General features: G+C 40.2%; 1 protein-coding gene across 1 annotated transcript in view; it reads left to right on the top strand.

Moving 5' to 3' along the window:
- The window catches only part of RPS6KA2 (ribosomal protein S6 kinase A2), a 177,118-nt gene that overhangs the window by 70,405 nt on the left and 83,774 nt on the right, over positions 1-22,939 (top strand). The window contains exons 2-3 of the mRNA XM_074896652.1: positions 515-631; positions 4,760-4,841. Coding sequence (XP_074752753.1) covers positions 515-631; positions 4,760-4,841 — 199 coding nt within the window. The remainder of the gene's footprint in view (positions 1-514; positions 632-4,759; positions 4,842-22,939) is intronic.

The raw sequence follows: 22,939 nt of genomic DNA, 5'->3' as shown, positions 1-22,939 counted from the left end.
GACTTTCAATTCTTTGAGGTAAATCGGGAGAGATGCTTTTAGCAATGCCTTTTCTTTATTGCCTACCCATAAGAGGAATTGCTGCTTACAACAGGAAGCTTTTAAAGATGGATTTAAATGATGCTTTGAGGAAGAATGAGAAAGTATAATATATGGAGAGAAGTGTGCTGGAGCCTCTGTAGTACAGATCTGAGTACACGCCACTCTGCTGGCAAGGTCTGTGATGGGTACACCAAGCTCTGCAGTATATTTGTGTGTTTCAGCTTGCATGTTTTATCTTTACCTAGTCATATCTTGAGGCTCAATAAACAGAAGTAGCAGGCCTGGATGTCCCAACATTACCTTACCCAGCCAGTAGCGGGCACGTGGAATATTTGGGCAAGCATTTGTTTCTGTTTTCAAAATTTCATACATGATTGTAGCATCACAGAAGATGAGATTTTACTAAGCAATATGTTTCCTTAGGATAACAGCTCTGATGTGGGGATTTTGTATTTTGTTGTTTCCTTTGCAGGAAGACGGTATCGTGAAGGAAATAGACATCAGTCATCATGTGAAGGAAGGTTTTGAAAAAGCAGATCCTTCTCAGTTTGAGCTGCTGAAAGTATTAGGACAAGGTTCATATGGAAAGGTAATTTTTAATGCCATCTAATCACCTAGAGCAACACTGAAAATGTCATGTCCTTTCTCTGAGTTCACTTACATTGATAACATCGTCCATCTATAAATTACATTGTAAAGGCAGATAAGCAAGCCCAAAAAGCTTCTAACTTTTGTCTCTTAGATGATTCCTGTATATAAAACAGTTTAGGAAATAGTGTTTATGGCTCTGGATGTGGATTAATCAGCAGAAGTGAGCATTAGTGAGCATTGCTGTTTATAAAATCAGCCCACCCCACCTCTTTCTGACCTACCCATCAGGGAGGTGAGTGGCCACTGCTGCTTGGCTGGAGGATGTGAATACAAACATTCAAAGGCTTAAAGTTAGCTGCCCAATTCTCGCTGAGGGCAAATGGGATCTCAAGCACATTTCAAAGTTCCAGACTGCTCTTAGCCCACACTCAGAGGCCCATATGCTTTGCTGAGAGAATCCTGGAGTCATACCCCAGTGCTGAAGAGAGCAATTGTTGTGGTGAGAGCATGAGGGAAAAAAAACCTATCTGTATGACCACAAGCTAATTTGTGGAGAAACAACATTTTTTTACTTTTCTTACTGCCAAGGACAATTCTTCTTTGGCAGGATGTGTCAGTTAGGAATGAGAATAGGAAGGAAAGATACAGAGAAAGAGGGAGTAGTCAGTTCAGTCTTAAACTCTTTCCATGGTTTAAATAAGTAAGACTTTGAAACCTGTGAAACAGTGAGCCTAATTTAAACCAGGCGTGGAAGTCCCTATAATTTAAAGTATATTATTTTGTGGAATTTAAAAAAAATATTTTCCAGCCTCCAATTCAATGGTGGATCATTCTGGCTAACTTGAAAAACTGACTTATACCTAAAAGTTGCTGAGGTACCTAGCACAAAGCTGGGCACCCTGGTGGTAAATCAGGGCCTTAGTTTTATTCCTGAAAGCAACTATATTGAGAGTATTTAACAACTTCCTGGCTATTCTTGAATTATATTGATAAGCAAGTCGTTTAGAAGTTCTCTGAGATGAGAGACATTAGGAAAGTTAGCGTTCACTAGCAAGTTTTGATCTAGAGAATTTTTTGGGAGCACAGCAATGGTATTTGAGCTTTAAATATTAAAGAAATGTGAAAAATCAAACAACTCAAAATTAGTTTTACTGTATGACTCAATACAAGAGGGAGAACAAGTGTTTTGCAAAAGTAGCAGAGGCAGAATGGCAGTTTTCAGATTCAGGCAGTAAAGAGTTTAGAAATAGTTCACTGGCTGTCTTAGACTGTACTGATGTATTTTATTATTAACTGTTTGAGCTGGCTTTCTAGCTTTAGGCATTTTGTAACCAAAATGCTTAATCTCTGCCATCGCTTCCAAAAAGGAGATCTGATTTCTGGAATATGCTCCACCCAGTTTGCTGACATCTTACCTTTTTGGAGCTGTGTGATTGCAAATCATTTTCTCTATCTTACATGAAACAAGTCAGCAAACTCCCCAGAGCAACAAAGACACAGGGGAGGGAAGTCTGCGCTGTGTTTCTTATGCAGGCTCCAACCACCTAAATTTTCATCACCTTGATATTTGAGTTAATGTTCAAATCCATAAATCTCTGGGGATGCAAACCAGTTGGTTTTCAAGTTGCTCACCTGAGGTCTAAATAATTTCTTGCAGAATTAGAGAAGATACCTTCGGTGTCAGAGGGAGTGCTCTCAATACTCTTGTAAATCACAGCACTTGCTTAGCTTTCTAGGTCAGGATTGAGGTGATATGCCCATTGCTCCAGCTAGGGGAGTTTTCCTAGTTCAGGTGTTAATAACCTGAGGTGTTTGCATGCATATCAAACTAGAAAATTGAAAGTCATGCTCAGCCACTTGTTTGTGCTATTCTGGCAAACTAATATAGTGTAGCTAACATAACCAGTCAAGTAAACTCTAGGACCACTTGCTGCTTTCAAGAACAATGTAACTTTACCTTTAAGAATAATCAGGATTACATCATTTTGCAATACAATGCATTTTCATTTGTTCTGTTTCCTTTCTGGTTTGATGATTATTCTGATGTCCTCTGAAACAGTACACAGTGTTCTTGACTCATCTGTTTTGGAGGGAATGTAGACAAGTGCCTTATCCCGTGCTACAGGGAACAGCTGACTAGTGACTAGTAACGTAAATTGATAATTTTGCTTATTACAGCAATACGAGTATTACAGGCTTTGCAAGATTACATGGCAGATAAGACATTTCTACAACTGCAGCCTAGTATTTCTGCAGATGCAGCATGCTGTGCTGTTCTGTGTGCAGTACAGTTTAAAATCATTATCTTAAGGGTTTGGGTTTTTGGTTTTTGGATAAAGATTCCATAACCATTTTTGGTTATTACTCTGCAACATTTTTGCAGAATAATAATACAGCTGAAACTCTAGTGTTTGGGCAGGTTTACTTTTGACTTTTTCCTCCCTTTCAGTGTAATGCAAAAATTAAATCTTACTTGGGCTGGATAGAAAAATATCCCAACATTTCCCTGTCGAACTGAACTTCTAAATGAATTGACTTCCTGTTAATGCTGGAGCAGCTGAGCTTAATTTATCATGAATTTATCATGAACAAAAACCACTTCAGAAAGTCTTATGTGTTCCCATGGCATCCAGATTTCATCATTTGTTCCTGCAGTTGTGAGCACCGAGGTATTTGTATGTTCATCAAACTGGGAAACAGGAGATGTGCCCAAGTACAGCTAGTTAGCACAGCTTGGCTGAAGAACTGCATATCTCATATGTACAAGAAACATCTTGAGAAGAAAAGTCTCGCCAAAAACATATCAGATCATATTGCAGAAGTGTTGTTGCCGTGATGCTGTCAGGTGTAAGAGCTCTGGTTAAGGTGTTCATGGAAAATTTACCTTTTTTTTTTTTTTTTCAGCTTCTTTACCTGTTAAAGGTTGTTCTCCCTCCCCACAAACCTTTCCTCAAAGGGTGTTTGAGAAAATCATAGTCTGTTTAGAGATTTTTTTTTCAGGAGGAATTGTCTTTCTACTTGCAAATAATGTGATAGAAGCAGACTTCTTCCCTTCTTTACTTGATTTTTATATTTTGAGTGGAGACAGTTAACAAAGCTGTGTGGCTCCTGAACAGACAGTAAATAAAATAATTGCCACAGATTTTTGTAATCCAACTAGGCACTCATAATTTATATAATTTCACCTATCTTTTTGTTAATTTATAAAAGTATATGCTATATCTGTGGGCTTGTATTTATTTCTGCCTTGGGCCTTACTTCTGCTTCTGTCCAGGAACACAAGTGCTGAAATAAAAAAAAAGAGACACTGTTGTCTGGTATGTCTGACCTCAGCAGACAGAGTGGGTCTTGAGAATCAGCTAAAAGATTTCTTAATTTCATTTTCAATTATTAAACCCCTGAAAGTCTTCTAAAGACCAAACTAACTGATTCCTTTGTTCACTACCCCTCCAGTGCTCAGATGCATTCAGGGCAGATAAGAAATAGTTGCATGCAGTAAAACAAAAAAGATCAGAATTTTAGCGGCAGTTTTAGCTTATTTCAATGACAAATTTACACTGTCAAAAGATGTAACATAGGTAACTATAACAGGGAAAACTGTGTTTATTATAATAACCTATTAATCAAAATAGTCCTACTTTTTGTTAAGTGTGCACAACCAGGTTTTCAGCTGTATGAACTTTTTGCTTCACTTATATCTTAGGCTAGTCACCAGTCATGACTTACAACATAAATTAAACCAAATTGTTTTTTCTCCTTAATTTAATTGATGGCAATAATCTTAAGACACTGCACATTCCTAAGCACAAATCAGACATAACATTTTTTCATATAAATCTGAAGAATATGAAGAGATGTGCACATGCTGATTATGACTATTTACCCATCTTTAATTGAATGTGTAAGGGTAATCAGTAACGTTGAACATATTTTCTTTGTGAGGTAGTAGAGGTTTAAAAATGAAGCTTTTCAGAGCTAGTTCAACCAGTTGCAGGTGAAATAGATACAGAGTCCTTTCAGCTAATAGTTTTCATTAGAATTCCTGAATCTATTCCTCTATCGAATGCCACAAAGCTTGTAACTGGAAGTTCAGTACTCATCTACATAAGACATCTGCTTTTTACAGGTATTTCTAGTGAGGAAGATCAAAGGATCTGATGCGGGTCAGCTTTATGCCATGAAGGTACTTAAGAAGGCAACTCTGAAAGGTAAGGATTAGGACAGTGGCTGCAGTCTCTATTTTGTGCTACTTTGTAATTTACTTGTCATCTTTTGCATTGCTGCTGTCTTACAGTATGTAAGAGTCACACAAATATGTTTCCACCAAAATTCTGCCTTGCTGTAGTGAATGTTATAAAAAAGTGTACACAAAAACATTACCTATATACAGTGTGGGAGCAAGAAAACAGGGCTTTGGAGTCTTCCAGCTATATGACTTCTATTGGGCATACATTAATTTGTATGGCAGTGGCAATATCTGTCTGTTGCTGAAATAAACTGAAATAAGTATTTCTAAATAAGGATACTGCTGAAGTAAAACATGACTCCTACTGGGCAGGAAGGCCTTCCAGCTGGTGCTTCTCACTATAGGCCTGAAAATTCATGGGAGCATATTTTCAGGTGCAACGAGTAATTCTGAGATTGTTGAGAACATGCTGTTTCCTAACTCAGAACAAGTCAGCGCATGGTATACAGTAGGCTGGGGCCACATGACTAATGTTTGGATCTGGTCATACTCTTCTGGGGCCATTGGCTGCTACAGCCTCACTCAGACCAAAAAGAAATTTCAAATAAAACACAAGACTGAAAAGCAAACAGTGTAAGTTTGGTCTGAGCTGAAGTACTTACATTCCTCCACAGAGTTAGGAAGATCCAGTCATCTTCTTGTTTCCCAGACCTATTACTGTACTCTGATTTTTCCCCTCAAAAGCCTGTCATTTTTTGAAGGTAAGGTGGATAGCATTTGTTTTACCCAGAGCAGCTCTTTTGCTTTTTCTTGGACAGTGTAGGTTTGCACAATGCAATATAATGCCTAAATTTCAGTCATAATATGAAGCAAGATCATTTTGAGATAGTTCTGATGACTTAAAAACCCAAATCGCTTTAGCATCCCTCAATCTGGGGAACTGAGGAAAGAATGAAGGTCCAGTAATTGCAAGGTAAACTTACAGTGAGCGGTGGCAGGCAGACACAGCACCTCTTCTGAGTACTAGTCAAAATGGGGAAGTGGCAAACCAAGTGTTTATACAGCCCTTTCCCCTAAGAAAGCCTTTTCAAAGAAATGTTAGTTTGAAGCAATGCTGGCGTGCTGATCTTTTTGTTTGGAATGTAGATGGGAAAGTTTGTTCTGGCAGAACAGCGTGGTGTAAATAACCACTTAAATAGTACTGAGCGTAATACATAAAAAGTAAAAGGTCAGGTCTGTGTACACAGTATATATAATAGAGTGATTCTCTGACTTCTCAACCAAGAGCAGAACCCTGAAGTGCCCAAACTGAGTCAAACTCAACTCTCAGAGCCTTCCTCACCAGGGAAAGACATCTCCTGCTGGGCACAGTGTTTGAGGAAGAACTGTGTGATCCCTCTGATGTCAACTCTGTACTACAGAGACTCGTTTCAGTTTCTTTTGAGAGCCCACAACTTTTCACCTAAGATGAAAAATTGATATTATCTATTTTTACGTATAACTCCGAGGTGTGTGGATCAGAAAGAGCTTTGCAGCAGGATTTCTTCTGCATCCCCAAACACACACAAATATTTAATAGCTAAATCTGTAGTGTTAGATTCCACTGGGGGGGGGGGAAATCTGTATTATGACAATATTTTAGGAATTCTCAAAACTTGCATGGTGATTTTAAACTACTCAGAGTGGTTTAATCTCTGTTCCATCAAGAACAGGCAATTCTAGATGCCCTCTGTGTTTGCGGTTCCTCAGTTTGTTATACCACTGAACCACTGCCTCTCTCCTCCCCTGGCCATTACAGCAGGCTATTTATTGTGTTCTCAAGCCTGGATCACAAGATACAAAAGTTGAGGCTGCTTTGTGATTTTGCTGGATGGCATTTCTCTCCCATTGAGACTACTTACCCCCCTGACTGGTGGCTCTGTATTTCCCACTAATCTCAAGATAACTAGCACATTGTTAGGAACTAATTTATCCACACTAGTTCCTACAAATAAGTTAAACTTGACAGCTGTTTAACTCGAAGCACAAAGATAAGGCAAAACCCCATAGGCACAGGGCAAGTGAGATGAGCGACAAGGAGGATTGCTGTCAGTGAGCTTCCTGTGAACTTTTGGCACAGAGATAATATTTGTGACAGCTTAATTTCATCTTTTAAGTGAGAATTGTTGCTGCCTACCTACCCTCAAACAGTCTGGAAGTCACTCCAACGTGAAGTATTTATTACCATGTCAAGTAATGGGAGCAAAGCCATAAGTACTTGTTAGCACTGCATTCAGTATTTACTGACAAAAGGCATGCTGTGAGACAAATTTCTCAATGATTTTGCTTCCCAACCTGTACTCTGCACAGTACAGCATGGAGCAGGAAAGTCAGCTGTCAGTGCTAGTGCCACTGACATGGCCACACAGCCCTAAATATCATAGCAGTTATTTTCTTTAGTGAAATATATTTGTAAAACACATAAAATGGAGAAATGAGAAAGAAAAGAGGAGTGGGTAGCAAAACTGTTTTTTCTTTTCTGGATTAGTATGAAGAATTAAAACCTAAATAAATAATGTGAGGAAGTTAAATGCCTTCGGGAGTGATGGGTTAAAACTAGCTTTGTACGTTGCTCTGAAGAACAACCATAGTGGGTCCTGCCTAAGGGTTCCCTATCTCAGGAACCTGACCCTGGCCATGGCTGGCTGGTAATGGTTAGGAAGAAGAAGAAGTACAAAACTATGCTTCCTCCAGTGAGTCTGCTGTCTCCTGCCTCTTTCCAGGGTAGTTGTCTCTTGTTAGCATGATCCCAACTTCACCCACATCAAAGGATAGTGTAAGAAAGGTACAGCAATCAGCAGCGGTGCTCTTCAAGCATTTACAGCTCCAAAAAGTTGTTTGATACAAAAGAGGCTTTGTAGATCAATTACATGTGTAGATTTAAGCTTGGAAGATATCTGCTAAACAGCAGAACCGCTCCTGCTTTGAAGGGAAAACTAGATTCCAAAATATTCCAGTTTAGATTGTAAACTGAGCACACAAACATTTTGCGAAAATGTTTTTAATCTTTACCTCATGAAAGTTTATATTAAATGTAGAGTATATCTGAATAAGCACCTATAACAGCATGGATCCTTGAAAGTGAGAAAGCCACTGCTCCTCTCAGTTGTAAATGAGAGCATCACACACAAGTTGCTTTCCTTCATGCCTCATTTCTTTTGGCAGGAGCTTGTGGGTATCTGTTTTTTAAAGCAGAGAACTTCCTGAAGAAAGTAGATAAGCGTTTCATTCTAATTATTAATTTTAGGAAAACGTTGTCCAAAATGTTTGAGAATGTTATGTATATTAGGTGCCAGATGGTGAATACATCAGATTTGAGACTACATGCGTGTATAATTCTAACTCATCTGACTTTGAAACACTATTTATTGAATTACGATACCCTAATAGCTACCTTTGCAAATATAAACCCTTTTTTTTTTTTTTGGGGGGGGGGGGGGGGGGAGGTGTCTAGCTGCTCAAAGACATTTAGGCACTTAAATACTTTCCGAGAGTGAGACTTTTGCCTTTCAGAATGTCATTAGAGAATACTATTAATACCATCTTAAAATGTTTCTTTCACATCTTCATTACACCCTACTTTTTTTTTTTCCTTGAAAATCAGATTTTTAGATTAAAAAACTGAAAGAGAATAAAGTTGGTCTATATGTTTAAAAACTTGCAGATATATGTCAGTGAGTCTTGACTGTGTGGTCTGAATGCACTGTGAGGCTGAGGAAACAGAAAGAAAACAGAGACTGTTTATTCTGTGTACATGTGCCTTGTATTCACCAGCAAAGCTGGAACAGAGAGGAGGGGCAGGCTGATTATTTTGATTCACTCAATATTTCTTTCAAGGTGTCTCAGGCTCCATCAGCTTTACTGGATGTGCTTCAGGATTCTGTGAACAATAGCTGTTTGGATCACTTACAGTATAAGCCTCATGAACCACCCGTGAAGTGCCCATAAATTCCCAACAAGTTGCTGTGCTGGAATATAAGACTTGCCTCTGGAGCTTGAAAATCAAAGACTCGTCCCTCCAGGAGACATGCAATTTTAGAGAAAGAGGCATGAAGCCATAATTCACTGACATAATGCTTATGAAGTTTGAATATTTCAGTGCTGATCTGGTGAAGGTTATGTGATGGGTCACAAGGAAGTAATTTGCAGCTGCCCATCTTGTTGGTGATGGGCTGTGTAAATCTCGACACTGGAAGCTGTTTGACCCTGAGAACTGAGAGAGTCTACCTGTTTCTGCTTATGCGATTTAGAAATGATAATCTGTTTTGTCAAAAGCTCTGAAGCGCTTTGCGGTTTATGATCCCCTCAGTCTAAGCCAGCAGGCTTATGGGTTTACAGTTGTGCTGAGTGCGTGTGGTGGTTATAGATGCAGTAAGCGGTGAGCGCAGCTTTAGTGACTCACAGAGAACTTGCGGTGTTCTCGGGGATGTTGGATTGGTGATAGTAATTATACACTAAATTGAACAAGTAACTTAGATGTCACCAGATGGACTGTGATTTCCATCTAAACCATTGATAAAATTGTAATAGTGGCTTCCCAGTTTGGACACCAACTGAAGTACCTTCTTCAGTTTTTCTCTGTATGTGGCTCAGTTTCCCTGGCATGATTGTGGCGCCTGGATCTAAGATACTGAACTCCAGTGGTTTCCTTCTGGTTTGAAGGGATCGAAAATCCAGCAAAACAAAAAACTGAGGACAATTTAACCTTTTAAGGCAGAACTCAGAGCCTTCACTTCCAATAAACCTAGCGCTTTGGTGCTGAGCTTCTCAAGGTGTCTTGTTCTATTTTGTTCAGCCCCTGTGTTTTGTGAGAGGACCTGATATTTACCCAGGTTCACCCTTTGAATTCTAGTTTATTATCTTCTCTTAAAGTGTTCTTCCATATGTTTTATATCCTCCTGGGCCTCTTTATCACCCTTCTCTAAACAATTCAGGAAAATTCTGACCCCACATCCAGTTTACTCTGAGTCCAGACCCCGCAGCAGAGGTTCCCTTGCCCTGCTATTTGGAGGAAAGACTGCATGCTCTGCATCCTTGGGAACTATTGCCCTTCTATGGCTTCTTTACCCTGAGAATTATAACTCTTCAAATGTCAGGGCTCTGAGCTCAAAAAAAACATTGCTGGACCTGAAGTACCTTTAAAGATCCAGCTGAGCCACAGGGTCATCCCTCTCCACAAACAGCCATACACTAAATTTTCAGTCTGGGAAGGAAGTAGCAATTTCTGTGTCCACAAACACAATAACATTTGATTCCTCTGTATGTTTCATAAGTAGCTCTAAAATGTAGAGATCAGCCTAGTTGGTATGTGCTCAGCCACACAGCAATGCTCTTGGGTTACCATCTGGACCTTGCCCATTCACATGCAAGTTTTGTGGGCTGGGAGTCAAGGAGAAGATCTCCAGCTTTGTGCTGAGCTGCGGAATGTGCCAACGTTGCCCATCACAATTTGGGAGCAAGCTGGAATTAGTAGTTGTCATCTGAGGAAGCAGAATTTTCTTTCCCCCCGTGGGAATTTTGAAAATGAAACCGAAAAGATCCTCAACTCTTAGTGCTTAGAGATCATTATTGGCCTTGTGGCTTTATAATGCCTTTGCAAGGCTTCTTGGATCAGGTCATCTCTTTCCTCCTTCCCTAAAAAGTCAGCTTATCTAGGGTTTGCTTTCTGAAGGGGAAAAGGGTACAGTACATTTGAGAAATTAACTGTGGTTAGACAACTAGCTCACTGTGTGTCAGCATATATTATAGACCGTCCCAGCCTGAATATACAGCAGACTAGACAGGTCAAAAATGACAAAAAGCATTGCTGGAAGTTTATTTTCATAGCATTTACTAAAGAGCATTGACTTGTGTTCATCGAGATTGTAGCATCTGGGTTAGATACTTAATACTCTTTAGTGATTCTGTACAGGGTTTGGGTTCAGGTTTGGATGAGAAGGGAGAAGTTTTGCCTATAAATATAAACTGAATATGCATCACTTAAAGATTTTATTAGCTGTTTCTATTCAAGCCATGTGGGACTTCTCATTGTATGAAGTCCTGATTAAATTATAGCCTCTTCACAATGCTGAGTGCATCATGAAGATCCTGTTATCAGGCAAAAGTTCCCACTGTTAAGACATTCATGAAATGAACTCTGGATAATAAAAATGCTCTCTGCTTTGTAGCGTGGGAGCATTTGGGCTGGTTTGTTTTTATACAAAAACCTTTTGTTCCTCTTCTCCTAAGGGCCAAAGAAAATTCAGCTTCCTCTTCATGAAAATTTTGACTGTTGAGTTCTGTATTGGGTCACTTTGTTAAAATGATGCTAGATAGCAAGTTCTTCCTGTTGTCCTAAGGAGGACAGAATTACTAAAAATTATAATCAACTTTCCCATCTTTCTCCCTGCCAAACTGATTTGCATGGGAGCACACACTTCTACACTTGTCATATATGCTGTAGGTAAATGCAGCAGTATTACTCAGTCCTTTCCTGTCCACACGTTCCTGTCCAGTACAACTCTACTATTACAGTAATATGAAAATATAGCTCACTGCATCGTTGGATGTTCATTTGGAACGCAGCTTCAGCAGCTTAGTATGTTGCTGCCTGAAATAGTTTTTTCTTCTCCCCAAAGAAAGCACAGGACAGGACTCATAAGCAAACCCCAGCTTTCTGCATGAGAAATTCACTGGTGTAGCCGAAACTGTATGGATGTCCTAGCATCCAACAGCACTGGTGATTTGGCTTGGACTGGGCTTCTGAAGCAATTCTTCCAGCCATCTCCATTTGCTGTGCCTTGGTTTGCCAGGACATAAGCAAGTTTTGGAACACATAAGCTAGGTTCCCTCCTGATGAAACTAAACCAGGAGCACAACCAGTGCCCTCCAGCCTCTCATGGGCATTCAGACCATGGGACCAAAATGAGACATCAAGTGTGGGGCAACTTCAGGTCCCAGCACGCACTGTTACTTTCCATAGATTGCTGTCTGCACCACACTGTTTGACAGTGCAGTCATAGATTTAAGCCAGTTTTAGACTTTGCTATGAAGACATTGAGTGCACCTCTGTTTGCGTTTTTCACTAGGTACAGCACAAAGCTGTCTTAAATTTTCCCATCTTTTTGCTAAGTTAACATGCCCACGCCCTTAGTTTCTATTCCTTGAGCAGTTCCATGGGCCCTCTTAGCAGCAGCTGAAAGTGTTGCATTATTCGGGTAGTCATATGATGATTCCTTAGAGAGCACAAAGGAGATTCAAATCTGAAGTCAGAGGAAGAGAGCACTAAAAAGTCTGCTGATTTCTTTGGCAGAAAAGATACGTTCTTCACCTGTGATCAAATTATACAAGTTTGTTTTAAATGTTTGTTGAGTCACAGTCTTCTGTCAATGAAATATGGAAAGAATGACTTCTTTAAAGAAGGTTCTGAAAAGCAGCATCTCTTGCAGGTTTGAATGTGTCCCCTGGCTATTCCAGCCAGACAAGGAATGGTGGCTGCTTGTTTTCAGGAATGAATAGTCCATCATACTCGTTTCTTTTGATAGTAAAAAGCAATTTTCCAAATTGCCTTGTAATTTTCAGTCAATTTGTCATCTATCTCGTTAAAGTTTCAGCTGATTCTGCTGTGCGTGACACAGCGAATAAGTAGCAATGGAGACACTTGAAACTGCAGCTCCTGCAAGTGCCACCAGTAAAAACCTTTCAGACCAAACTCATTCTTTAAAGTGCCCATAGTAGACTTGATCAAGGGCTTTCACTACTGCTTGCTTTCCCTTGAATTATTCTTTTTGTCATATTCATTGCACTGTATATCTAATGACAGATATTTGCAGTTATTCCCAAATCGGTTGTCTCTTTATGGAAAAGACCACATTTGATATTTTTTTATTATCAAGTAGCAGATTGCTGTTAGTTGCTTTTGGTGTAGTTTCAGGAATGGAAAGACTAAGGGAGAGTTGCCCTGAAGACACGAGTGAAATGTTTATCCTGTTTGACAAATGCAGTGCAATTCCATTTCATCTGTAGAAAGCCCACTTTTACCAGGAAAGGACTGGGAGGTGCAATGGCCTTTGTCAGTCCTCACCAGCAATAGCTGGAAATCACAGAGAAAGGAGAGAAGAGCACAGCTTAGTTTAACTGGAACAGATCTATGAAGACTGACATGAAGCTCCAGGTGAATTAATGAGTCTGGAGTGAGAGAGGGACTGCTGGCTGTGTGCAGTACTCTGCCTCAGCCAAGTACTTGGGAGTAAGGACTGGCTGATCCCCAGGGACAACCACAGAGGCTCAGTGGTTCTGCTTTGGAAGCCTAACTCATGTCCCTGCCTGGGTCTGCACCAGGTACACCCACTGGTGTGGGACTCTTGGAGAGCACCCCATGTCTTGCACTGCTACTAAAGCATTGGCTGGAAGGCACCTGAAGAAGTCCTGCAGCCCACCTCTGACCTAGGGTGGCACAGCTATGCTTTTGTGTTTTCCTCACAGATGTTTGCCTAACTCGGTCTTAGACTGTCTCTATCCCTACTGTTATAAAATGCTTCCTAAGATCCTGTATCTGCCTTGCCACAGCTGAAACCATTGGTCCACATCCGCCCCTCTGAGAACAGTTTCCTCTCTGCAGTTTTCTTCCACATCTTGAAGATTGTTATCATGTTTAGCTTCCATCTTCTGTAGGCTGAGAATCTTGTATCTTCCTTTCCTTCCTCAGGGTTCATTTTTTCTAGATGTCTGGGTTAGAAAAAGGTTTAGCTATATATTAAATGTTAGAGGTGACTGTTAAGCAAAATGTGATCTCCTCTGCCTGCATGTTCAGATCTCAGGTTCTCTGTGAATGTTTTGTTCTAACAGAAGTAGCAGCAGTATCCCTGTTCTACCAAACAGACTGTTGAAAATTCAGGATTTTTAATTGAACGGGTAAAATGTTCTACTGCAAAGATGGCAGAATGGTCATATAGTTAAAACGTTGAATGTTTGTTCCTTTAGGGACTCCCACTCAGAGAAAGTTCCTAGGAAAAGACAGTCTTTGGGTAGAAGGATTTGTAATACAATTCTTCTTTGCATTGCTGCTCAAGATAGCAGCATTTCTGGAGGGTGGTTCTAGTTCCTCATGGTTGCCTGCAGCTGTCAAACTCCATTCACCTTCTCTCATATGCTTAGCTTCAGAATTAAGCAGAACATCAGTGGGCAGAACGGACCCAGACCAGACAGGCTTTACCAGTGATAACATAACACTGGTCACTGGTTTATCTTTCCTGCTGCCCTTTTCCTTCTGCCTTTCTGGCTGGTGTCCTGTAGGCCAAATGGAAATCTTCATGTAAAGGTCTGCTTCTCTGATTTTCTTTTGTTTTGGTCTTGGGTCTCGAAATTTTGTATGTCTTGTTTATCTTGAGCTGTCTTTAAGGAGCTTTGTAAACTTCGTTTGCTTTTAATGCCTTAAGAAACTCGCTGCTGAAAAAGAGAAGCTATTGCTGGCAACCCACTGAGTCAGCTGCGCAGCACGTGAATGAACCACTGGGAGCCTTTTAATCCTGCCTGACGCCCAAGAGCTTGCTGTTGGTACCACGAGGCTGCATGAATTACAGGAAGAGAAAAATTGCTCTTTTGGCAAATACAGGCACAAATGCTTTTAGTCTTCATCTCCTGTGAATTTATGTCATGTAGTTCTTTCATGGCAGGCTTTGTTTAATATAGGAGCTGATACCCTAGTTTAGGAGTTACAAGACTTTGGCTTTGCCTGCATCTCTGCCACCAGCCTGATGCATGAGCATAAACCAGTAACTATTACTGCTACTCCTCAATCTCCTTATGTGTAATATTAACCTAATTATGCCAGCCTCCTCTTCACAGTGCTCGATGTCCTTATGAAAAGTAATAATCAGATATTAATGGAGATGTTATTAACACTCCTCCTCACTTAAGTGCAATCTGCCGCATTATGGAATTTAATGGCTAAAGAATCCAAACCAAGAAATTGTTAGGAAGTATCTCTTCTTATAATGCATTGACTATTTGAAATAATCAGAGCTATGAATCAACTGTACTTTTGCACAACTTTGTTGCTGTAGTGGAAAGCGAAACTGGAATCACAATAACTAAATATCCCTGGGATTTTAACCTCCCTGATGGACTCTGCAAGTCTTTGGCCGTGGTACAAATCCATTATCTATATGAAAAGCATTTGTTTGTTTTGTTCACTGAATAAGTTGCACCAGTTGGAGCATCCAACATAATTGCCATTTAACCATTTTTAACTGCCTGCAACTGCAGTGCATTTGTAGTTTGTTGGAAACCAAATTCACATGCATCCTCTGGGTGTTTTATCCCACTGCTTTTACTGGTTCCCATAATGCAACAGAAAAATGTTATTTCCTTTCAAGCATGAGGACAGATTAACAGAGAGGTCAACACTGCCACTCGATGCCATTTCAAGTCAGAGTGATGGCAGAGGGTAGGGGGTCAGTTGCACAGGTGACGTTTTGTCTCACAGCACTGCAGTTGGATCGCTTGTAAACCTTCACTAAACAGCTGGCCAGGCGTTCTGTTCACAGCTGCTGCTGGAGGCGTGCTAGCACTCAGCTGGCTCTCCATAAAAGTTACATGGCACAGTGTGGGAGACTACCATCTGGGATTTGTTTCAACGGAAACAAAATTATTCTCTGTGTTTTTATACTCTTCATGTGGGTTACACATGTCAGTTACGGCTTCCTCATGGCTGTGGCATTTGCTCCAAGTTGGAGGTTTTGATGATGTTCAAAGAGAGACTAGCAATCAGTGTCAATGACAGCCTCTCCTTTCTATTCTGTCTACAGCATTTTCTATCTGCACGCGACTGTAATTGACACACTTGAGAGGTTTCCAAGGCACAGTAATTTAACTGACATTTTTTTCAACACCGGTAGATTATTTTTGTAAATTTGGGCAAAACCTGAATTTCTCAGATATTTGTGCTGTGTCTCTGGTCATCTTTCAGACTTTGTGGTGTATGACATAGTTGCCTTTTAGTGGGCAATTGTCATCATCAACACTGTTAACTCAGAGCTGCCTTTCATGTTCAGAGGGAGTTTCAGGTTTATGGGATTGTACTGCTCTATAGGTTTTGTCAATGCTGATAATTCAATTTTGTTTTCATTATGGATACAATAAGATATACAATGTAGAATATTAATGTCATACATCTAAGTAGGATGTAAATAGATGCAGGTACTAACTTGACCCTTACATGTTATCATAAGAAAGAAATCTTTTCACATGTACCTTTAGAAGGACTGTTTTGTATTTTTGTTTTTACATTTTGTTTCCCATATTTGGGTCACCTTTGCCACCTATCTGTCTCCTAGAAAACTTTGCCCACAAAGGGAAAAGGATGGGTCCCCAGCTTGTGCCCCCTCTCTCTTGCTTTGTTCAGGAAAATAGCCAGTGGCTTTGCTCAGCAGATCCAGAAAGCACTCAGGAGCAGACTTTTACACAGAAGATGGTTTCTTCAGCAGCACATTTTGACCTTGGTACCAAGGAACCCAAGAGGCTCTTCCTAGGCCACCCCACTAAATTCACAGCCTTCATTTAGTTGAATTTCCAACCTACTTAAATCCAGACATTATAATTTCCCAGAAGCCCCTCAGCTGACCCCAGGTGAGCTGGTGTCCTCCAGATTCCTGAGGGTGGCTTTCTGGGGCAGGGGAAAGCTGCCATCTGCTGAGCCAAGCAGTCAGGTGTAGCAGCGGGCTTGGAGTTGTGATCTACTGTGTGGAGCCAAGGGAAAGGCAGTAGGAAGGACAAAACTGCAAATTGAGAAGTGGGGGGCTGTGAAGATAGAGGGCTGTGGATCATGGGCAGCACTTGCTCCAGGTGTCATTTCAAGGAGAAGACTAAGCTTTGTGGTGGGAGTGAGACACAGACAGAAATAGTCTTCTCTGCAACTTTGGGAAGCATGTGATAGCTGTCTGCCAGCTTCTCCAGAGCATCACCCCTCCTGCCTCCTTCTGTTTGGTACCTGAGGGGAGGCTGCAAGGGAAGAAGGCTCCTCAGCTTCAGTGCCAGCAGAGCGGGTGCTCGGTGGCTTCCCTTGGCAGAGAAGGGAAACAGCAGGAGTGAGGCTGTTCAGCCCTGGCATCAGGGCAGGGATGGAAGGGATTTGAAGAGTGACTATAGGTGAGACTAGGGAGTACAATGGAGGTCCTCATGAGGTGTAAGACTTGACTTTGCTACATGCTGTTTTCCAGTGTCATAGGACAGCTTACATGCATCTTCATTAGAAATATTCAGAACCCCTGCTGTGATGTTATGACACACTTGGTTTTTAGTTTGCTATAGAGAGTTTATCACATGAGAGGGTTTGAGAGCACTTTTTCACAAGCAGAACAAAGCAAGCAACTTCCAAAGCAAAGCCTTGAGGAAGCCTGAAAGTTTGCACTCTGTATGTGAGGAGTATGGTTTGCTGAGCTGTCAGTAGAAGGACTGTCACAGGACTGGTGGCCGCTGTGCTGGGTGGCCTTGGACGAGCTGCATTACCCCTCTGCATTACTCCAAACTATCACTTACAGGGTAACAGGCATAGTGATCCCTGGCTCTTGATAACGCTATTTGAGATATCAGAATTAAAAGCACTGTGTGGAAGCTAAACTCCTTATGGTAACTCTTCACAAGGTTTTCAAGTCCATTTCCAATATGAATTTTTAGTTTCTCTTGTTTTTGTTTTTGTTTTGTTTTTTTCATTTTGCTGAAATATTCCAACATAATGTAGCAGGTATTAATCCTGGTACAAATGCCCTGTTTTGGTCAATCTCCCAGACACTTGCACATAGTAGTGAAATCTAGAAAAAAAAAAAATTTAAAGCATGCTTTATTGAGGTGGAGTCACTGCAGAAAAGTAGCACCTAGTGAAAGATGCAATCTCATTCCTCTGCAGCTAGAGCAAGCTGGTATCTTACTAAATCATCATTCTGTTCAGTTTTGTTTTAAAATATGCCAAGTGATGAGGCTTCAATCCCAACCCTTCACTCTGCTCCACAGGGGTTCATCCGGTTACAGTTTGCCTGACACAGCATACATTTCCTTTTTTTTCTGTTTCACTTACTCCTTCTATTTATATTCCTTTCTTTCCTTTTATTTTGATAAATAAGTCTTCTCTGTCATTCATGTTTATATCCTTTAAATATTTATCCACTCTCCTCCTGTCTCCCTTTAGTCATTGCTTAATACGGTTTATGTTTAGCTCTTGGCAGTTACCCAGTGACATAGGAAAAAAGATTTCCTTTTCAGTTAGGTACTCTTTTAGAGTTCAAGCAGCTATGTATATTTTCAGAACTGTATACAGGGACTGAGATGTAGATTGTGAGATCCTATTAATGTCAACAGCAGTTTTACTACTGACTGGTTTAGGGCCATGATTTCACCCAGAAACTCTCTGAACTTAGTCATATCTTCCATGAGGCTCCCTATACAGTAGTGGAATCCAGGCTGAAAGATTATTTGTGGTTATTTGAGCACTGTGTTTCTCTCCTCACAGGAGAAAACACTAGATTAGCCTTTTTTTCTTGCTGTTTGTGTGGCCAAGGCTTACTGGTTGCAAAGCTTTAGTCATTGTGTTGGTAATGATGCGAGACCAGGCTTTTCCTTATGCTCTAATTTAGGAAATGACCTTGCCTTGACTTCACACCCTCCTTGCTGATGGGACTGGAAGCTTCTTCGATGACAGACAGCCGTCTCGCAGATGCTCATTTATTTTTATGAGGCAAACATGTCAACGGAGCTATATTAAGCATGTCTGCGTAGCATATCAGGGCCTGGGCAAAGCAAAGATTTGGTTTGCTGGAATGTTGACATTGAATGCCCCAATTTTCTTGAAATATTTGAGTTCTAAATTACGATCTATTTTGTGTACAAGTAGCTCAGAAGGCAAAATTGCAGGCAACCTGATAAACCTCATCCTGCATGGTTTACAAATAGAACCTGTCTCAGGGCTTCATATCTCCTAAATCATCTGACTGTCCTCAGTGTTGGATGATAAGCCACTATCCCAGTTTCCTCAGTGATGCCTTAAATATACTAGTTACTTATTTCACAAACCAAAATATTTGGAATTCAGTAACTAAAATGCTTGTCCTAAACATTTTGTTAGAGCAAGTCAGATTGGATTGGTTCTGTGTTTGCCACATCCAAGCAGCCTAATGGACAGTGTTTAGAGTGAGAAGTCAGCCTAGTGCAGTCATGGCCAGGGCTGCTGCGTAGCACAGGGTGAATGTTATAATTTGTCTCATGCTTTGCAACCAATCCATCCATACCCTCCCTCCCTTCTGAGAAATACACCTCTCAGCGTCCAGCCACTGCCTTATGTTAACCTGTATCAGCACTAAGCTGGCAAACTGCTCTCCGATTAGGCCAGTTACAAAAACATTACTTCGTAGTATTGCATGTTTACGCTACGGTTGTAAGATGGGGGGTCCTGTTTTAAAAATTCCTGGTGGACTCCGTGAACATATTTTTCCTGAAGCACCCATAAAGCTTCTTTTTTATTACTTCATCTTCTGAATGAATATTACAATTGATTAAAAAAAAGATTCAGTGTAATGTTTCTGGTAGTGTCCATCCACAGGAACAGGAGTGTTGGGTGAAATTTCGCTTGAAAAAACATCGGTAATAAGCATTTCAGCAGAATGCTCTGGTTTGATTGTATTTCTTTTTAGAAATTTTTATAGTTATACATTGTAATTACTGTTTAATAGTAGATCAATAATAAATTAAAGCCCTTAACAAAACAGTACTTTGATGCACCCAAAACAATTTTTTTTCAATTTTGGCTTTTTTTCCAATTCAGAACAAAAGCATAAGCATCTTTGAAAATATTCAGAATTACAAGTTTCAAGCAGTTCTACAGAAAACATTTACCAGGATTAGTTCAGCCTATGAGCTAGACTGCCTGGTGATAAATGACAGCATCCCAATACATACATTTTCCACAGAGGGATAATACCACATTTCTGCTTCTTCCAGGAATTCTTACTCAATATTATATAAAATATTGTTGGTCTTGTCCATAAACATCCCAACTGGATGAGGCAGAAGGTTCTATACTGTGACATTAAATTAAATAGTAGGGGCTCATATAACAAAATAGAAGGCACTTGGGTGGGCTTTAAATCACTCTCCCACGGGGGTATTTTGCCCTGAGTTAGTGACCTGAGGAGCTCCCTGAGGAGCTCCAGCACCATCCTCACCTCCTTCCAGCACTGCCAGACTTTGCATGTGAATTAATAGTTGCTCAAAGTTCTTGAAGGAGAAGAAACTTTCCTTTCAGTACAACTGACTTTTTAGATCTGGAGAGACTAAATAAAGGGAACTTTTTTTTTTTTTTTTTCTGTTGAAGGCTGGTATAATAGTGAATGTCTTTGCATATTCACTGCTGAGCCAGTGGTCACTCCCAATACTTTTCAATTGTAAAAGCTATATTTTTGCCTTTGATGATACACTGCAGAACGTATTTGTGGTGAATACTGAAGCACAGACAGTTTTCACACTTCCAGAGTAAAGTAATTCACAAACTTTATCCAGTCCTGCCTGTAAGACCCACAAAACAGGTGTGTTTTGAGAACAAGGAGCAGCAACGGTGGGTTAAACCATGCTGGGCTTCAAGTTTAGAAGGCAAGCAGTGAAACTCGTTACCCTGAGAGACCCAGCAGTTCCTGGACATCTGCATCCTCTCCATCTTAAGCAGGACAAGAGAAAAACAATTTCTTCATTGCTTCTGTTGACGTAGCAACATCACAATAGCAAACACAAGGCAAATGCTCATTTAATACTGGAATGCCCCACGGGTAGGAAACTTGAGGCTCAGTGCTGCCTCTCCTTTGCAGCTGCCTGCGAGTTAGCCAGTGCTGCAGCAGAGCAGTAGCTGCAGGGGAATTAGAGTCTGACAGGAGGTACGAGAGAAGTTTGATGGAACAAATTCATCCTTCTTTGGACAGCATTTAAGAGTAGGACTGAGGACTATATGTACCTGTATATCTTTTCTCTGTTGGATTTGTGTAGGCTGGAACTAAATTGTATGTATCTATTTTGTGAGGTGAAAAAAGACCAACTGTTTCATAACTGTTTTAAGTAACTTTATTGCAAAACTACATGAAACAGCCACCAGTTTCTCCCTTCACATCATCATAATTTCCAGAGCTACTGATGCATGGTGTTTACTGGGATGTCTGAATTCCAGGGTCAGCACTCTTAGTGCTTAGTTTGTCATTTTGAAATTATGCCTATTCCTAGAACATAGGTAATTATTGTCTGTCAGTAAGAGTTAATATTGAAATTGTTGCTATTGACTGCAGTAGTAATAATGATAATAATTATATATCTGTTCAATTGGAAGAAATCTAATAAAAAATAAGAGTATGTTACAGTAGTATTCAATAAACAGATATATTACTTCCTGGATCATTTGACAGGATATAGCATCCACTAAGGTAAATAAATTTAAAAAAAACATATGCTTTACATCCAAAGAAAAAAAAAAATGACCCAGGTGCAGCTATGCAGAGGTGTTGAAGGCTTTCTGTTTTGCACGAGTCATGGACAGATGTATTTCCAGCTGTAGGTTTTGGCTTTTTGGAGGAAGTTCCACACTAGTAAATGACAGCTTTCTCTGCTCTTAATTGAGCCATTTATTCAGTTTGTTTTTAATGATGTTAGCCAGAACTGATGTATGCAATTGTAAGGGGTGTAATTCTGACTTTATTGGTGTTGTACATCACCATAGGATTTGGCTTATTGGATATCATTGCACATCTGCAGCTTACAGACCTTGCGGGGGAATAGGTTCACCTGGGAGCTGTGCACAAGCACATTTGTGTATATTCAGTTCGTCTAATCCTGTTTAAAAATACACAAAAATTGAAATTTCACCTCTGCATAAGGACATGAGGTTTATACGATCATCTGGCTGGTCTGTTGGTCAGTACTTCTCTAATGACAGGGCTGAACCCACTGGCTAATTTCAACCAAAAATCTAAAACACATTTAAGCTCCTGCAGCGTCTGTGGTATTTTGGGCCGGGGAAAGAAATCCAAATTGGTGTCTCAGTGGGGAAACAGCAGGAGGTCACAGCTGCCAGAGGCTCCAGTGGGCAGGAGGGAGCCCACCGAGCAGCACCCACAGAGCTGAGACCTGCTGCAGCCTCTGCAGGCTGCTCCTCCCTGGGCAAGGGTGGCAGGAGAACACAGGGAGAGCTCAGGTTTCTGCTGTGAGAATTTTTTTTCACCAGAGTTAGTATGTCCTAGAAACCCATGTTTGCTCCTGACAACTCCCATATGATTTTTTTTTTTTCTAGCATTAGACTTCATCAATCTGTTCTCCTTGTTAGAAAATTGGGCAGAGGTACTTCAGAGGGATATTGCAAGATTTAATTAACTTTTCCAAATATTTAGAGAGAATAATAAATAGGTGATAAATAATGTAAATGGCAGACCAATATTAAAATTTAGGATTAATATAGAGACATCTTTAATTCCAAATCTGAACAGTGAAGCATCCGAGCTACTTTAAAAAAATTATAGAAACAAATAAACAAACAAAGGAAATTCTTTGATTTCTTTAAAGCAAAATGTGTTGTTTCATGTAAAAGGAGAAAAAAATGGAGTGGAGGAGGAGATAAAATGACCTCTTCCAGACCCTGGACTCCTAAAAAGCAGTCTGAGTTTGTATTGATTTTGCAGAGTGCCCTTCCACAAAGGAGTGTCTCCTGCTCTATGAATCTGGTTTTTTCCCTTTGCTGCAGCAGCACTAGGGCTGAGTGGTAAAGCTCTGTTTTTAATGGCTCTTTCCCCATCTCTAAAAGGTTCTGTATTTGGGGACAGAAAGTATCTTTCTTCCAGAAAAATAACCTTCACAAAATCCTATTTATAAATATATTATAATATAAATATATTTTAAATATATTCATACATATTTATATTGTATGTATTTATAGAAAAGAAATGCACATAAAATCCCTACGTGACATTATTGGTGTATTTCTACATTCAGGTGTCAACAGGACACTTCTGTTTTCCTTTGTGTTGTAATAATGCTCTGCTTATAAGGTACGACATGAAAGGCTGCTCTTTAGAAGATTTGAGT

Source organism: Athene noctua, chromosome 1 (assembly GCF_965140245.1).
Source record: "Athene noctua chromosome 1, bAthNoc1.hap1.1, whole genome shotgun sequence".
In the NCBI taxonomy this organism is placed as follows: domain Eukaryota; kingdom Metazoa; phylum Chordata; class Aves; order Strigiformes; family Strigidae; genus Athene; species Athene noctua.
This window is presented reverse-complemented; position numbering and strand designations above follow the sequence as displayed.